At 48.2% G+C, this 18,176-nt stretch overlaps 2 protein-coding genes across 2 annotated transcripts in view; both read right to left on the bottom strand.

Moving 5' to 3' along the window:
- Nucleotides 1–8,271, bottom strand: part of LOC146190604 (uncharacterized) — a 53,052-nt gene extending 44,781 nt beyond the window's left edge. Inside the window, exon 1 of the mRNA XM_084600203.1 lies at nt 8,157–8,271. The gene's annotated coding sequence lies outside the window, so the exon portion shown is untranslated. The remainder of the gene's footprint in view (nt 1–8,156) is intronic.
- Nucleotides 4,572–11,771, bottom strand: LOC146190603 (membrane metallo-endopeptidase-like 1). Its single transcript, XM_084600202.1, has 3 exons — nt 11,552–11,771; nt 8,157–8,428; nt 4,572–6,494 (listed from the first exon to the last, which is right to left on the bottom strand). The coding sequence occupies exons 1-3, from the start codon at nt 11,769–11,771 to the stop codon at nt 4,572–4,574; spliced, it is 2,415 nt and encodes an 804-aa protein (XP_084456328.1).
- Between the last annotated feature and the right edge of the window lie 6,405 nt (nt 11,772–18,176).

The raw sequence follows: 18,176 nt of genomic DNA, 5'->3' as shown, positions 1-18,176 counted from the left end.
CTCCCGTCGTCGCCGCTTCGATCCGACCGCGAGCTGCTGGTACCGTCACCTAGGGAAGCAAAAAGCGTTTCTCTGGACATTCCGGTTATTTTAGACGGTCGCACTACGGTCAATGCATTAGTGGACACCGGTGCCGATTATTCAATTTTGAGTGGTCGCATGGCGACTGTTTTGAGGAAGGTGCTCACTGCTTGGCCAGGTGTGTACCTTCGAACCGCCGGCGGTCATACAGTTACTCCAAAGGGGATGTGCACGGCTCGCATTGAGATTAACGGACGTACGTTCGTCGTTAGTTGCGTTGTTTTAAGTGACTGCTCCCGTGACCTTATCCTCGGCATTGACTTTCTGCGGGAGTACGGAGCAGTTATTGACCAGCGAAATAGACTCGTCACGTTTTCGATGGGACAATCTACCGAACAAGATAGTAGCAGTCCTTGCAATACCGCACTTCGTGTTTCCGCTGAGAGCGTCTCGCTGCCGCCGCGAAGCAGTGCTCTTGTGGAAGTTACCTGTGACGATTTCCGTACCGGTGATGCTGTAGCGGAGGCGAACCATACACTCCTGCTTGCTCATGGCATTTGCGCTCCCCGAAGTTTATTGTCGTTTCACAATGGCCGGGCTGCACTCCTTGTCACAAATTTTTCTAATGAGCACCGACACTTGTTCCCGGGGACTGCTATCGCTTTTGCTGACCATGTTGCGCACGATCCGGTCTGTTTTGCATCCACGGCAGTAGAATCTAACGAACCATCTCTTGACAACATCGACATTAACTGCCACTTGTCAAAGGAGAAACGGCGGGCCTTAGAGCAACTGCTGCTAGACTTCAAGCACTGCTTTGCTTCTTCCTCGAAGGTTCGTCAAACGCCCATCACACATCGCATCATTACTTATGACGACGCTCGCCCAATACGACAGCAGCCTTATCTAGTGTCTGCCAAAGAACGAGAAGTGATCCAGACGCAGGTTCAGATGCTGGATGGTGGTGTTGTGCAGCCTTCACAAAGTCCGTGGTCTTCACCAGTAGTCCTGGTCAAAAAGAAAGACGGCACTCTTCGATTTTGCGTCGACTATCGGAAATTGAATAATGTGACAAAGAAAGATGTATACCCGTTGCCGCGCATCGATGACTCACTGGACAGATTGCGACGTGCGAAGTATTTTTCATCTATTGATTTAAAAAGCGGCTATTGGCAAATCGAAGTAGACGAAAGAGACCGAGAAAAAACCGCATTTGTCACTCCAGATGGTCTATATGAATTCAAAGTACTCCAATTTGGATTGTGCTCTGCCCCAGCTACATTCCAAAGGATGATGGACACCGTCCTCACTGGCCTCAAGTGGCAGATCTGTCTTGTGTACTTGGACGACGTAGTTGTTTTTTTCAGAAACATTTGATCAACACCTCAAAACGCCTTCGAGCTGTCCTGGAAGCCCTCCGTTCTGCTGATCTCACGCTGAAGCCCCAGAAATGCCACTTCGGGTATACAGAACTCAAGTTCCTCGGCCATGTAAGCGCTGATGGGGTGCGCCCGGATCCCGATAAGACTGCTGCCGTCGCACGATTTCCCGTTCCAGCTAACAAGAAGGCGGTTCAGCGCTTCCTCGGCCTGTGCGCATACTATCGGCGTTTCATTGCGGACTTTTCTCAGATCGCAGAACTTCTGACGCGCCTTACAAGGAAGGACACCTCCTTTGTGTGGAACTCTGAGACGCAGATGGCCTTCTCTTTGCTTCGTGAGCGCCTTCAAACATCCCCTGTTCTGGCGCACTTCGATGAAGCGGCTGACACTGAAGTGCACACTGACGCCAGTAGTATCGGTCTTGGCGCGGTCCTTGTTCAGCATCAAGACGGGTTTGAGCGAGTAATAGCCTATGCTAGCCGCACTCTCTCTCTCGTGCCGAAATGAACTATTCCACCTCAGAAAAGGAATGCCTGGCGGTCGTATGGGCTACTATGAAGTTTCGCCCCTATCTTTACGGCCGGCCATTTAAAGTCGTCACCGACCATCATTGTTTGTGCTGGCTGGCAAATCTACGAGACCCATCTGGACGACTTGCACGCTGGAGTTTACGGCTTCAGGAGTTTGACATAACCATTGTTTACAAGTCCGGCCGCAAACACGAAGACGCCGACACGCTGTCACGAACACCCGTTGACACTGGCGATACTACAGCCAATGACGATAGCGGTTTTCTAGGAGCCCTCAGCGCATCTGAGCTCAGGGATCGACAAAGAGCTGATCCAGACATCCTTCCACTCATCGATTATCTGGAAGGGCGTGATACGACCCTGCCTCGACACCTATCTCGGCACCTTGGTTCCTTCTGCATACGGCAAGGCGTCTTGTATAAAAGAAACTCCCAGGGCCAAGACAGAACTTACCTTCTGGTAGTGCCATGCGAGCTCCGTGAGGATATTCTACTTGCTTGCCATGATGAACCAACGTCTGGTCATTTGGGTTGCTCACGGACTCTTGCTCGAGTGCGCAACATGTATTACTGGCCAGGACTCTCCGCAGCTGTGAAACGCTATGTACGAAGCTGTCGCGAATGCCAGCGCCGTAAAACACCGCCCCAGAAGCCTGCCGGATTTCTCAAGCCCGTTAAAGTACCCCGCATTCCGTTCGACCAAATTGGAATGGATCTCCTTGGCCCTTTCCCTTTGTCGCAGGCCGGAGACAAATGGATAGTAGTCGCTACTGACTACCTGACTCGATACGCTGAGACAAAGGCAATCCTCATGCCACAGCTTCCGAAGTAGCAGAGTTTTTCATGCACAACATAGTCTTGCGGCATGGCGCCCCTTCCTACGTCATTACCGACAGAGGGACAGCTTTCACTTCACAGCTGATCGACCGCTGAGTTGCACGACCCATCGCAAGACCACGGCGTACCATCCACAAAGCAATGGCCTTACAGAAAGATTGAATAAGACGATTGCGGATATGTTGGCAATGTACGTCGATGTGCAGCACAAGACCTGGGACGAGGTGCTGCCGTACGTCACATCTGCGTATAATACAGCCTTACAAGAGACAACGCGCTTCACACCATTTCGGCTTGTTTACGGACGCGAAGTTCAGAGCATGCTCGATTCCATGCTCCCGTGCCCAGATGATGACCAGCTATCCTCAGATGCCCAGCAATATGCCATCCGCGCTGAGGAAGCCCGCCAGCTCGCCCGTGTGCACATTGGGCAGCAGCAGACCACTGACGCGCACCGTTACAACCTCCGGCATCGCCAGGTTGACTACAAGCCTGGAGACCAAGTCTGGGTATGGACACCAGTTCGCCGTCCAGGCTTGTCAGAGAAACTCCTTTCCCGCTACTTCGGGCCGTACAAAGTGTTGCGCCGTGTGAGTGACCTCAGTTATGAAGTTATCCCAGACGGTGCCACACAACCAAAACGTCGAAAGCACAGCTCGGACATTGTGCACATTGTGTGACTGAAGCCGTACTACCACCAATAGCCTATGGCCACCCGCTGTGACCACTCTCTTGCTTTTCACACCATTTTTACCGGCCCTTCTCATTTTTTTTCGGAAGGAGGGGGTAATGCCACCTAGCGTTGCCAGGTGGCGCATGACTGAGGTGTGAAAGGAGGACGAAGTTGAAGAGGACGACAAAGTGTCGCTTGCACGTTTGCGTCTGTGCTGCTGTGTTGTTGTGTCTGGGCTACCCCTGCTACCATTGGTATCCTTAGTCACCGTGTACGTGACAATATGATACCCTCGCTTCCGCAGCGCCAAGAACCAGGTCTAGCCGTGGGAAGGTGGTCATGTATTCGTCGACGTGCCGGGGCCTACGTGAAATAACCGGCTCGTCGGCGACTGAAGAGCACCCTATCCGCCACACAGAAACAGGGGAGGGGGGGGGACCCTCCCCTCCTCTTTCTGCATGGCGGCGACGGTGTTCTATGCAGTCACGTTATCTTGACTCTCTAGTGGCGTCAGCGGCATCCAGCGGTATCAGTCGGTCGCTGCTAGCGCTGGGGGGATGAAAGGGGGGCGGAGCTGGTTACGAGGCCGACGACGACGCCGACGCGAAACCCAGGAACGGACGCCAAAGAGCTGCGCTCTAAAATTGAAGTCTAGCGTTGCTGCTACACTGCAAATAACCTTCACGTATAAAGTAAAACATTTCATTAGATGTGATCAGATAAAACATGACACCAATGAAAAATTCGAAATGAATTATTCGAAAGAGTTTTCATACGCCGTCATGAATAATCATTTATTCGTTTGCAGCGCAATAGAAGCACGTTGTCGAATAACATTCATTTTTTGCGGACTCTCGTTACGTCAAAAATCTCATACATTCCCTGTGACATCCAAAAGCTATTTGACGAGTTAGATGCATGTTATTCCATCTGTAAACATTGGCCACCGCGTTCTCAAAATTTACACATCAGTGCGCAAAGTGTACAGTTTAAAGACGAAGTCTAGTTAGTAAAATCTCTGTAGCTCTCTAAAAACAGCCCCGCTGTTCATGGCCTTTAAAAGCCACACAAATGATGTGTATACATCAGGATAACGAAAAACAAAATCTAGCTACAAATAAAACAAGAGTCAGAACAGCTTGCACTGCTTAATTGGATTCATCGGGTCCCCTGGAGCGCAGTGAAAAGCCTCGGAGAACTCTGGCAAGTACTGAAGAGCGATGCTGCACATTATCTCGTTGTCCGTACTTTCACTGCTGCCAAGACAGTCTGTGTAACACAGCGCAATGAAGAACAGCTGCATTCGAGTGTACTTCTCCAAACCAAATACGCCATGGTCAGGAGGTCTGTATTCGGCATCGTACGAATTCACGAGAGCACCAAAGCCTGTCACAAACGCCACATAATATTCGAGTGGATGCCGCTTACCCGATGTCCTTTGTCGCAGGCAGTCGATGAACGACTCAAGATGCGAAGCATTGCTTGTGGAGTATGCGAAAAAGAATAAGCGCCCCAGTGCTATGACGACTTCAGCTCCGAGGCCGCCATAGTTTACAGACAAAGGAAGCTGTGCATCAAATAGCGGGAATGATAGAGCATAAGGCATTAGCTCAATTTGGCGTTTGTCGTAGGAAATAGTGTAGTAATCTAACTCGTGTATAGACTGTAGCATAAGTTCGAATTCTTCAACATTTATAACGTGCACAGACTGTTGCCAGTTCCGCACGAACGAATCGTTGAAGTCGAGTAGCTGGTGCTGGTCCATATTCGGCAGTTCGTCCCCTGCTCCGTGCTCGATGTTGCGGAAGAGCATTTCCAAAAAGCTCCTGTTGCTGATCACGCTGATGTCCTCGTCAAAATACGTCCAGTTATAAAGACGCCGGTGGAAAGCTGTCTGCACGGACCGAGCCACATTTTTTGCGAGGTGAAAAGCGTCGCCTTGCAGGACCTCGGCGTTGTATTGATCGAAAAATGAGAGCCGGGAGAAGTACATTGCTCTGGTGATACAAAACACCCTGTAGTACACCTGTGTCATTGTGTAGTCATTGTCGTAATAGTTGAAAATTAGATCCTTATTCGCGAAAAGGGCCGCTACTTGAACAGTGCACCAAGAGATAACTGTATGGAACGAATCTGACCCGTTCTGCCGCCACAAACGCAACACTTCCTCCAGGTAACGGGGCGATGTGGTCGACAATGAGACAGTGCCGTTCATCCTGATGTCCAGTTTCAAAAGCGCCGCCGTCCAGTTGAGTTCAGTGAGGCCCAGCTTGGTGATATTCTGAATACTCTCGGCGCTATACCCGTCAGGCGTAGCGTGACGAGCCTCAGAGAGATATTTTAGCGCTGGTTCAACCGATGCTTTCGTATCCTGATAAGTTACAGTATCCTGGCCTTCGCGATGGAAGCGTTCTTTCAGGAACTCAAAGTAGCCTTCACTCGCCTTTTTCCTCGCGGCCACGAAGTAAAGGAACTTGCCAGGAGCTAGCTTAATCGCCCTGCCGGATCTTTCCACGTCGAAATCGAGGAGCACGTCCCAGCCCAACTTCAGAGAGCTGAAGAGGAGCGTGTGCAGCACGTCTGCGTTTTTGGAAGGCTTCGGCCACACGATTCCCGCTTCGGCAAGTGCCTCTTTGACGGCTGGCAGTTCGTCTCTTTCTCCTTCGAGCAAGACGACACAGCTGCGGTACATGATGGCGGCCCGCTGTTCCTGGTTCTGTCCCGATTGAGGCACGGCTATGCCTTTCAGCACAGTGCTCACTTTGTCAAGAATAGAAATGAACTGGACTTCCCAAACGTTAAGCTCGTTATTATGGCGCCAGCCATCGCAAACAAAGTGCGTGAAGCTGTGGCACGGGTTCACCGATTCGTTGATGGACGAGAGGAGCCGTTCAGAATAGGCGAGGCAGGCATGAGTCTTGCAAGCGTTCGACAAGGGCTCTGACCCTCTCAATACTAGTGATGCGATCCCAAAGGCTACAATCAACACGAAGACAGCGGTCCCAAGTAAGACCAGGTTACGTATGAGCAATGAGGTCGGCTTCTGAGGATCCTGCAAAGTAAGATTAGCACCGTAAGGGACGATAACGCCGAACAGTTGACACGTAAGTAGGTTGACCGAATGGCAACTAACTCTTGTGTACACCCAGTTAACATTGTATATGCATGAAAGTATACGAATTTGGTAAGACGCCAAAGCAATCATTTTTCTTGCCGTGAAGTCGTCGATATTAATACAAGGTTTGCGTATTTAGGAGTATGTCTGCATAGCACTCTCCGGTGGCAAGATTCGCGCTTTTCCCAAAAGAAATAAAAGACTTTCGTTCTTTTCTTTATTCCGTGTGTCCAGCTGCTTTTATACAAAGTAGGCATGAACAGCTGAAAATAAAGCCCCAGCTTAATACTCCTGAATCAAAGCACTCACAAGGTAGCGTCTTAACCACGCCGAACGACACGTATGCGTGTACATGTTCTGCAGATAGCGGATTTTCGTCATTACTTGGCCTTCAATGTTCATACAAGCTGTGTATCAGAACAAGACAAGCTAAAAGAATCTAGCTGAGGTTTCGTCTATCATTTGCAAGTCATAATTAATTATTCGCCTAATCCCGTCTGTGCATGTGAGTGGAATAAAGGCAGATTGCTCTTTCGTCATCGTGGAACTTTTGTTACGGCATGTCATAACATAACTTGCACGGAGAGTGAATGAGTAGTTATGCGTGTTACGGCAGAACTATTGACGGTACCCAACTGGACAAGAAAAACGCTTCTTTTTTTTTTCCTGTTCTTAAAGCTGTCATTAATTTAGGGGGCGGCATACAGCAATACAGATCCAAGCTTTTATCACAGGGTGTTAACATGATTCGCTCTTTTACATAGTTTCACACACAGATCGTCATAGTCATTGGAAGTTAACGCATGTGCCTTTTACGTCACACTCAGTTTGTACCTCTTGCTGAGATTGACCACGATGATCTTCACCTCAAGGTTCTTGTGGCGGAAAAATACTAGTCTTTCATTTTTTTTTCCGGCTGAATTCGGCGAAATCGCGTTCTTTACACTAGCCTAGTTCCGGCCCGGAACTAAAAATATCAGAAATGTAAGCAAATCAGCTTGTTAAACATGTGCTGATAATTTGCTTGAGCGCTGTATCGCTAACAGGGGTCGATCGATACTTCTAAAGCGGTTCCAAGATGAGCTGTCCTGATTCCACCAGGAACCGTTTCTTTCGCCTGACAGTAGTTACATATTTTCGCGGAAGTGTACAGTTAATTTAGTTTAAATTAGCATTATTTAGTAATGCAGTTAGTTTATTAACATATTCTGTATTCGAAATCACAAATGTAATTCTTCAACGATACGGGCAGCCTTCAAGTCCCGGGAATAGAGGAGCAAAGCTGAGCGAGACAAAGGCACTGGAGACGCACATCACGATATAGACAAGAACTGAAGGCAACATTGGCCCACACACGTCCCCCTCTTACGATGGTTTCTTTTTCCTTTGCTTCTTTTAGTGTTGCTTTTAGCTTCGAAAAACGCACCGAACTAAGCCAGCCTCAACGAAACTGCACAATGCTAGATCCTCCTCTCAATATGCACAACTTTGCTCCTTCAGTGCCTGGTCCTGTGTAAGTGGCTAAGTCTAGGTACCTAGTACAATACTTCTTTTTTTGCCACCCTAGGACCCTTAAATATGGCACAGTGGTATACTTACCGGAGGCGATTTCGTCCGATCAGGCCCGAAGGCTGGATTGCAGCGGAAGGTAGCTGCCTGTCCAAGGGCCGGCTGTTCGGGACCCCTCGTGTTGCCCGCTCCCGGGTCGACGCCGCCGGACACTGCCGATGACCGGCAGGCTACTCCCTGGTCACGTTCTGCCGTCGAGCCCGCGTCGCAGAGAATTGCAGGATCGGCGGTATTCGGGCCGACACCTTCGGCAGGAGCCACCGTGCGATCTTCCTCTGGTGGGTTGTGGTTGGCTCTGGCACCTGCCACGAGACAGCGAGAAAGTAATTTAATGAGAGAAAAGATGGAGAAGCAGGCCGACGGTAAGATGACGCTGGTCTGCTACTCCGTTCTGGGGAAAGAGGAAGCAAAGGAAATATAGAGTGCGAATGGAGGACGATGATGTCATGGTATAATGATTTGCTTGGGGTTGGTCAGTAATTGCTTGGAACTCTACAAATTCTCATTTCCGGGAGCAGACCGTATAGGTGTGACGATTACAGCAATTAAGTGTCACGAACGAGTATCAATTCCTGCTTCGACAAAAAAAAAATATTTTGAAAACAGACCTTATCTCATACCATCCATCAGTGAGTTTCACCTGGCCCTTAACAATGTTATCGGGCACTGTCCAAGCGTGTGAGAGTATCTTCAAGGCTCTCCTCGCATGAGTGTAGTGAGAGTTCGCGCTTTACACGCCCAATGTGTACGCTACACGGCAACTAAGGCGTGCAAGCCATTTGCCCTTATTCATCATTTTGCAGCGTTATAATTAAACCTCAACCTTGTGCGCGTAAAAAAAGGGTGGCGCTGCGAGGGTTGTGAAGTCCACAAGGGCTTCTACATGCTTGATTATGACACCGATGCATCTCCGGCGGTTCCCCGTTAACAAAAACTAATAGCCGCATCCATAAGCCGACAAAAGTTATGTAGAGGAGAAAATTTGGGGCTATACATTCAAGCTGCGCCATTAGGGGCATGACGAGATAGCATTAAGCATATAGTGCAGTAGTATTATAAGCATACCGTATTACGCTACCACTTTATCCAGGTACCGGTTTTAGGGTATCAGGTGATGTATAAAGCTATGCTTACACCATGCCGAGCTCCGCCGGGGTGGCATAGTGGTTAGGGCTACTGTGCCCGACTACTGTGCCCATGATGCGGGATCCAATCCCAGGCTCGGCGGTCGCTTTTTGATAACGGCGGAAAGCTTGACGCCCGTGGGCTGTGCGATGTCAGTGCACGGTAAAGAACACCAGGTGGTCGAAATCTCCGGAGTCTTCCACTACGGCGTCTCTCGGCAACCCAATAAGCTAAACCAAACACCAAGCCGTACAACGTTACTGAGTGGTCGAGGTGTATGGCATGGCTCAGTCGGTATCAAAGAGCACTGGAAACTTGAGTCTTATTGAAATTTAAAACCTAAAATGAGAAACCCGAATATACCGGTTTCACTACGAGTTTCGCTACACTGTGGTGCATGCTGGTAATTGTAGTTATATGCAGCTTCGGCCGTGCTGCTGCCACCATCTACGCGTTGGAAAGTGTTTCGCAGTATTTTCTTCCATGTCCTCACGGTGTGCAATGAGCGGTTTCACGTCCTGGGTTTTATGAAATAAGCCCGATAAGCGTCGTTCCCATATACGCCGGCGCCGCGTTGATGGCACCCAAGCTGGTAAAGCTGCGACTATGCATGAGCATATCTTTAAAACCTTTCACAATGCCAAACAGTGACCTCACTGCATGTACGTTACTGAAAGTGGTGCAAGCAATGCGTACTAGGAATATAAGAAGCGCACAGACGGGGACAAGCGCGAGCGTGAGCAAATATGAGGGATATCTCGAACGAGGCACGCTCTCGCAGTCGTGTTCTGCAACTTTATCTGAACCGTTTTCAACCCCCCCCCCCCTTCCCGCCCCTTCAACCAGACACTCATTTGCGGTGAAATCGCGCACACACAGCAATTGCTATTTGTTGCCCTTTTTTTTTTGCCTATTAAGTTTCACAACGGTGCTTACTTGGACTGACCGCGCATGAGAATTTGGTTTGTGGAGTTCAACGTCGCAAACCGACTCAGGCTGTGGACGTTGTAATGGAGGGCTCCGGAAAGTTCGACCCCCTGGGGTTCTACAACGTGCGCACACATCGTACAGCACACAGGCGCCTCGCGGCAGGGATTCGATCCCGCATCCTTCGGCAACGTAATCGAGCGGCCTAACTACTGCGGCGCCACGGCGGGGTCGCTGCGCATGAGAATGCAGAACCGTCTGCGAGCGAAAGACGCCAACGACGACTTTCCGGCGAAGGGCAGTGGTGGCGCCATCTGGCAAATCGCGCGCACTGCAGCGCTCGCTCCTGCGGCTTTCTGTCGTGGGCTTTCGTCCAGCGCGGCTCCAGATAGCGCCACCAGTTCCGTCTGCCGAAAAGTGTAATTTGCGTCTTTCTCACCCATCGGTCTGGTCGCATAATATTCTGGTTTCTGACGCGCCGTCAAACCACGTAAACACCATGGGCAAACTTACTACGCTACAAAAGGGGTCTACACCGGAAAAACTATGTATGTACGCGGTTTCCCAGTAAACGTGCGTCTTGATGAAGCGGGCGACTTTTTCAGACGATTCAGATAAATTTGCAGAACGTTGACAGTAGCAGCTTAAACAGCATATTTTTGGTTACAATCAAAACTCTAATTGCAAAAATATACATTTTACATGTTCGCGTCAATAGTAAGAAACCTCACCGAAAAAAGGCTTAGAGTACCGGAATATATACAATGTTAGGACATATATGTCGCGTTGTGGTATCCCTATCTCATTTGACAGCGTCCGCTCAGCGCTCTTTTCTTCGTGAACTAATTATTATTCCTTCGAATACTTTGCTCAGTATCATCAGCCAAAGTCCCTTCACCTTCACAGGGTGATGTAAAACCGTTCATAAAGTGCTGTCACTGCAAAACGTCTTTTCCTTCGACGGCGGCTGTGCAGCGGCAGCTGTAATATTTGGTTCCCGTCGGCAGCGTTGACTACAACTAATATTGGTCGGAGCACGTCCGGGATGAGCGCTCACGCGCAGATCGATTGGTGAACTAGGTATATGGCAGCTTCTCCGATATTCTTATTCCATGTGGGATCGTTACGCCGCACAAACCATCGAACAATCAATCAGCTGCCAGCTGTCACCAGCTGCAAGCGCCATTCCTATGATATTTCGCTCACAACGCCAACGCTGAATAGTCTGAGTAACGATGAGGCCTGTCGCGCTTTCGCGTTGATGCGTAGAGAACTTTATCGCGCGTATCTCAGCGAGAAAGAGTGGAACAAGTGAGAAAGCGCAACAAAAGCTTCACTGAATTAAGTTATCCGAAAGCTGGAAAACGGCTTACCATGCAGACGTCTTTGCTGGAGCACCGAAGGCGGATGCCTAGTTGCAAAGCTGCTGCTGGGAGTGCTCGCCGAGCGGCTTCCACGGCTTCCACTTTGGTCTCGACTGTGTTGAGCGCGCCTTGGACGGTGACGCTTTGGCGAGGCGGCTGCATCAGCCCCCGCCTTCTTGCGACGGCCCGGCTTATCGGACGGGGAATGGGAGCCACGGGATGGCTCCATGATTGATAACTAGGGCGTTTTTAAGAGCAGCAGCTCGATGAACAGCTGTCGAAAGGCAACCAGATTTCTTCTTCTCTCGTGCCCTGCGCGCGCATGAACCGCGCACGGTCTCGGGCTCGCAGGTGCAGGCAATGGTGATAGAAGTGGGATACGCTACCCAAAAGTACACTATACGAATACCAAAGAACAACACAGGATGTACACTCCGATGGCAGCATCGTGTTGACCAGATTGTATTTTTCATATTAATCTGTACATAGTTCATGTGCATAGAATATAGTTTCAATATGATAAATACCATGTTGAAAGAAAAAGAGGGCAGCGTGGTTTGCGTGTTGACTATTATAAAGGAGGTTTGTTCGCGCGCTCTTTACCATTTCGAATTATTGCCTCAAAAAGGCTTGTCGTTTTCGATACTGCGTAAGGGGCGGGTTGTCTTCACTTTTATTTTTTCTTTGTTTCATTCGACGAGAAAGTAATGTAGAGAATTACAAATATGCATAAAGGTCATCTACACAAAAATATTTTACCTTAACCACCACTTCCGCACTATCTACAGTACTGAAGAGGAAACGAAGGAAACGCTGCATGCAGATGGCAGCTTTTCTGAAAAGACGCCTGAAAAAACTTTTTAAGAATCTCGAAAGCGTGTGGGCCCGATGTAGTTAAGCAGCGACCTAAGCAGCTCTGTGAGGCTACGAAGGGCTCCAAAGAGCCCATTGTAAATGTGCAACTCTAATAACTCTCACCATCCTGTGTAACCTTCTATATGTTCCTCTTGAGCACACGAATAAGTTCCAACAAGACTGTCCTTTTGCTGCTTAAGCGGTGTAGTGTTTGCGCTCCTTCTCTGTGCCTATAAGTTTCAGTCGTGGCTATTCGAGAGCACATCGCGCGGCGAGGGTGGGTTCTCGACGAAGATACACGGTAGCGGTAGCAGGCAGGCCTCGGCTTAGAGAAGAAGTCGTGAAAGGAGAGCTATGAGCTGCAGTGCCAGTCAACGCGCCTGCTCGCGGAGAAGTGTGCAGCACGAGCTATATGCAGAAGTGAAAAACGAACACAACGAACCTGACTTTACTGTATGTATGTGCAGTTACGAAGCACTCTACTTTTGTGACGATCCAGATAATTTCTCAGAAGAGAAAGAAGAGCCACGAGCTCTGCGCTGCTCGCTCTTTCCTCTTCTGTTTCGCCTTATGTCTCGTGACTGCCTATTGCTCGGTTACGCTCGCAACGCCACCATGAGGCGACGAGACGGGGGGGGGGGGGGGGGGGGGGGGGGGGGGGGGGGGGGGGGGGGACATTTATTAAATACTAATTTAATTATTAACAGGAGCTAGATGACCAGTGCTCCTAGTCCAGGCTCTGTTGGCGGCAGCTGGCTTCCGAACAAGCTCCACGATCCAGGCTTGCTCCGAAAGAGCACATGAGCGATGCGCTCTAGCGAGGCACAGCCCTGGTGAGGTTGACGGATTAAGGCCCAACTCCATAGGCACCTCTGCGTCCTACGCGCCGGCCGCCGTGCGCGCCTGCGCAGTGAGCACCGCGCTCCGGTGCGCAAAAAAAGCGGTACACAACTACAAGCGCATGGCTTGGTACCAAAGCCACCTAGACTACTGGCTTTGGTGGTACGCGCCCGGTCGCGCGCTGCATAATCGGCGGAACTTGTCGCGGAGGCTCTTCCGCCGCTTCTGGAGCAATACAAGAATATAGTATGCGCTTCATCACAAGAATACAAGAATTTAGTATGCGTTCATTAATTACCTGTTCGACTACTTTTGGAAAAACTGGCAAGATATAAATTGGCCTGAAGTTATTAACGTCATTCCTGTCACCCCCTTTAAATATCACGGATACTTTCGCGATCTTTAATTCATCTGCGAAAATACCACTTGACAATATCAGATTGCAGAGGTATGAAACGGGTTTACTAATGTACGCGGCGACAGTTCTGACAGGCTGCGCTTTTGTATACCGTCGATACTACAAGCTACCGAATTCTTTAACAGAAGCTCACCGATTTCTATCTCATCAGTAGGTGCGAAAAATAAAGATCTGCTTATACTGGTGAAAATATACGATATATACGTAGGGTTGCGAGTGTCCGAAGCGTTTGAGGACGCGCTTTTTAAGAAGTATTGATTAAACTTTTTCACAAGTGAAACTCCGGTGTATATTGTTCCTCCGTCGCTTATCTCAGAAAGAGGGCTTTCTTTATTATGAGCAGTTCATTTAGAGTTTTCCAGATTTTTAGGGGGTCATAAAGAATATACCCCTTCATGGATCACTGCCTTGTCGTGGCGAAGGGGCTTGCGAAACTCGATGAAGTCGTGAGCTCTGCTGTGTAGGGCAACCCAAGATAGACAGGTCACGGCAGAGAGTTCTGACAAAATGTAATTCACGGGAGAAGGTAATGGCAACCCACTTCAGTATTTCCTGCCAAGAAAACCCTATGGCCAGTCACAATACCATTAATGATATGGCGCCGGAAGATGAGCCCCCCAGGTTGGAAGGCGTCCCACATGTTACTGGGGATGAACAAAGGGCGATTCCTAGTAGCTCCAGGACGAATGAAGCGGCTGGGCTAAAGCCAAAAGGACGCTCAGTTGTGGATGTGTCGATGTGTCGGGAAGCGACCGGAAAGTCCGATGTTGCAAGGAGATATATCACATAGCAACATGGAATGTAAGATCTATGACGCAAGGTAAACTGGATGTCGTGAAGCGAGAAATGGACAGATTGAACATTGATATCTTGGGTATCAGCGAGCTTAAGTGGACCGGAATGGGAGAATTTAACTCCGGCGACCATTATGTATTTTATTGTGGGCACGAATCCAAGAGAAGGAATGAGGTCGCTCTCATAGTAAACAGAAGAATGGACAAAACAGTGCTAGGGTACAACCCCAAAAACGACCGAATGATTTCACTTCGGATCCAAGGTCACCCTTTCAACATAACAGTTAATACAAGTATATGCACCGACCACTACTGCTGAAGAAGCTGACGTTGAGAGCTTTTATGCGCACCTACAATGCCTTTTAGACCACACCCCATCATCAGACGTCGTTTTTCTCATAGGAGACTGGAATGCTAAGGTCGGGAGTGAAGAAACATCCGGAATTATAGGCAGGTTCGGTCTTGGCGAGCCAAATGAAGCTGGGCAGAGGCTAGTAGAGTTTTGTCAACAAAACAACCTGACCATAGCGAATACTCATTTTCAACAGCACAAGAGGCGCCTGTACACATGGACTTCACCGGACGGTCTGTACAGGAATCAGATCGATTATATTCTTTGCCGGCAGGGATGGAGAAGCGATATACAAGCAGTAAAAACAAGGCCCGGGCCGATTGTGGCACCGATCATCAGCTTCTTGTTGCCAAAATTAAGCTTCGATTGAGGAAAACGCAGAAAACTAGAAGGACTTTCAGGTATGATCTGGATCAAATTCCATCAGAATATGCTGTGGAAGTGAGGAATCTATTCAAGAATTAGATCTAGAAGACAGACAGCCTGAAGAGATGTGAACTGATGTTCGTGATATAGTAATACAAGAAGTTGCTACTAAGGTAGTTCCAAAGCAAAAGAAATGCAAGAAAGCAAACTGGTTATCTGAAGAGGCTTTGCAAATAGCTGAGGAAAGGAGGATGGCAAAAGTTATGGCGGAAAGAGAAAGATACAAGGTTCTCAATGCGGATTTTCAGAAAATAGCAACGAGAGATAAGAATGCCTTCCTGAACATACAGTGCCAAGCAGTTGAGGACAACCGCCAATTAAGGAACACAAGAGCTCTGTATAAGACAATCAAAGATATCAAAGGAAGCTTCTGTGCTAAGCTGGGCATGATAAAGGACACACGAGGCAAGGACCTCACTGAAGCCTCAGAGATAAAGAAGAGGTGGCAGGAATACACAGAAGAAATGTACAAGAAGAACCCGAATGTGCAAACCCAACATAAGACGGTTGTTATTATTGATCTCGAGCCGGGCATCCTGAAGAGTGAAGTTGAATGGGCCTTAGCCAGTCTTGCTAAGAACAAAGCTAGCGGAATTGATGGCATTCCAGCTGAGTTGCTTCAAAACCTCAACCATGACGCTGTTAACATTCTGCATACATTATGTCAGAAGATTTGGACAACCCTGCAGTGGCCACAGGATTGGAGGAGGCCAGTTTACATCCCATTCCAAAGAAAGGCAGTGCCAAAGATTGTTCCAACTACCGCACGATCGCGCTTATTTCGCATGCTAGCAAGGTGATGTTGAAAATCCTCCAAGGTAGGCTGCAGCAGTATGTGGATCGGGAGCTTCCGGACGTGCAAGCTGGGTTTCGCAAATGCAGAGGAACTAGAGACCAATGCCAACCTTCGCTGGATCATGGGAAAAGCAAGAGAGTTCCAGAAACCCATCTACTTCTGCTTTATTGATTATGCGAAAGCGTTTGACTGCGTAGATCACAGCAGATTGTGGCAAGCTCTCCAAGAGATGGGAGTTCCAATTCACCTCATCTGTCTCCTCAGGAACCTGTATGAAGGACAAGAGGCCACAGTCAGAACTGGGCATGGTCTTACTGATTGGTTTCCGATTGAGAAAGGAGTGAGGCAAGGCTGCATACTGTCGCCGTGCCTATTTAACCTATGTGCAGAGTGCATCATGAGGAAGGCCAGTCTGGACGAGTCTTCAGCTGGAGTGAAGATTGCTGGAAAACGTATCAACAATCTTAGATATGCGGATGATACCACTTTAACGGCAGAAAGTGAAGTGGAACTTAAGAGACTTCTGATGCGCGTACAAGAAGAGAGTGAGAAGTTTGGGCTTAAACTGAACATTAAAAAGACAAAGGTCATGACGTCTTGCCCTATCAAGTCCTGGAGCATCAATGGACAAGAAGTGGAAGCTGTGACAGATTTTCTCTTCTTGGGCTCCAAGATTACCTCGGAAGGAGACTGCAGCCATGAAATTAGGAGACGCCTGCTTCTGGGAAAGAGAGCAATGGTTAGCCTTGACCGCCTAGTAAAGAGCAGAGACATTAGTCTGCCAACCAAGATCCGTATAACTCGTGCTATGGTCTTTCCATTTGTGATGTATGGATGCGAGAGTTGGACTGTGAAAAAGGCTGACCGCCGAAGAATTGACGCGTTTGAATTGTGGTGCTGGCGAAGACTCTTGAGAGTTTCTTGGACTACCAGAAGATCAAATCAGTCGATATATCTTCGACCATAAAACCTGACTGCTCATTGGAGGGTCAAATTCTAAAGTTAAAGCTCAGCTACTTTGGTCATCTGATGAGAAGAGAGGAGTCGCTGGAGAAAGATTTGATGTTGGGAAATGTTGAGGGTCGCCGGAGAAGGGATAGGCAGCGAACGCGATGGTTAAATGGCATCCTCGAGGCACTGCAGATGAAGTTATGTGATGTTAGGAAGATAGTGAGAGACCGGAAAGCGTGGCGTGACATGGTTCATAGGGTCGCTAAGAGTCGGACACGACTGAACGACTGAACTGAACTGAACTGAATATTAAAATCCCCAGTGACAAGGACCCGTTTACCAAGGTGTGAACAGTAATCAAACATGCGGACAGTGAAATCTAGCAGCTTAGATATACCTCCTGTGTGTGGCCTGTAAATAACGACAAATATTGTGCTAGCACATTCAATCATCAGGGATTCGTAGTCATCAAGCGTAACACTGGCCTCACGGATGACATCAACAGAAAAGTTGAATTTGACATGAAAAGCTACACCTCCCCCTTTTTTTATTTTTCTGGGGAAGTGAAAGAAAACAAAATTCGTGGTCTAACTCATTTAGGAGCAGGCAGACGGATTCATGCTTACTTTTGTAAACTTTGAGCATTCAAATGAAACATAGAAAGCCGGTTGTCACGACGAAATGTTCTGCTTTCTTTAATGTATTGCTTGTCGTAGTACTTGCATTTATTTATTTATTTTTATTTATTACATACTGTTGGCCTCACTTTGAGGCCGTAACAGGATCGGGTTTACATGCATATGAAAGAGTGCGGAAAAATAAAAAAGACACACAGCAGAGAAGCAACCTTTTCACACTTATACAAATGAAAAAAAATAAATCGCACATGGTGACAATGTGTTTACAATTATTCAAAATAGCTTTTCAGCTTTTCAAAAATAAACTTTCAACTGCAAATTCAACTTCAACTGCAACAGAAAAGTTTCAAGGCACACTTGGTTTATAATTTCGGGGGGCAACGTATTCCACTCATGAATCGCATTTGAAAAAAATGAAAATCTGAATGCATCACTATGGTATCTGTATTCAGATAGATACTTTGCATGACACGTGCATTTGGCTCAACTAGATATCTGGTCTTATCAAGTTTATTATTATTGTTTAAAATGAGGGAAAGAAACTTGAGCCTCAACAATCTGTCT

Source organism: Amblyomma maculatum, chromosome 4 (genome assembly GCF_055883805.1).
Source record: "Amblyomma maculatum isolate TAMU_Amacu chromosome 4, ASM5588380v1, whole genome shotgun sequence".
Taxonomy (NCBI): domain Eukaryota; kingdom Metazoa; phylum Arthropoda; class Arachnida; order Ixodida; family Ixodidae; genus Amblyomma; species Amblyomma maculatum.
Note: the sequence above shows the minus strand (reverse complement) of the source record. Positions and strands in the feature narration are given on the sequence as shown.

Coding starts and splice junctions, on each gene's coding strand:
- LOC146190603 (XM_084600202.1), bottom strand. CDS start 11,771: ATGGAGCCATCCCGTGGCTCCCATTCCCCGTCCGATAAGCCGGGCCGT. Junction 8,429..11,551: donor CCAGCAAAGACGTCTGCATG/GTAAGCCGTTTT, acceptor GTCTCGTGGCAG/GTGCCAGAGCCAACCACAAC. Junction 6,495..8,156: donor ATCGGACGAAATCGCCTCCG/GTAAGTATACCA, acceptor CTTACTTTGCAG/GATCCTCAGAAGCCGACCTC.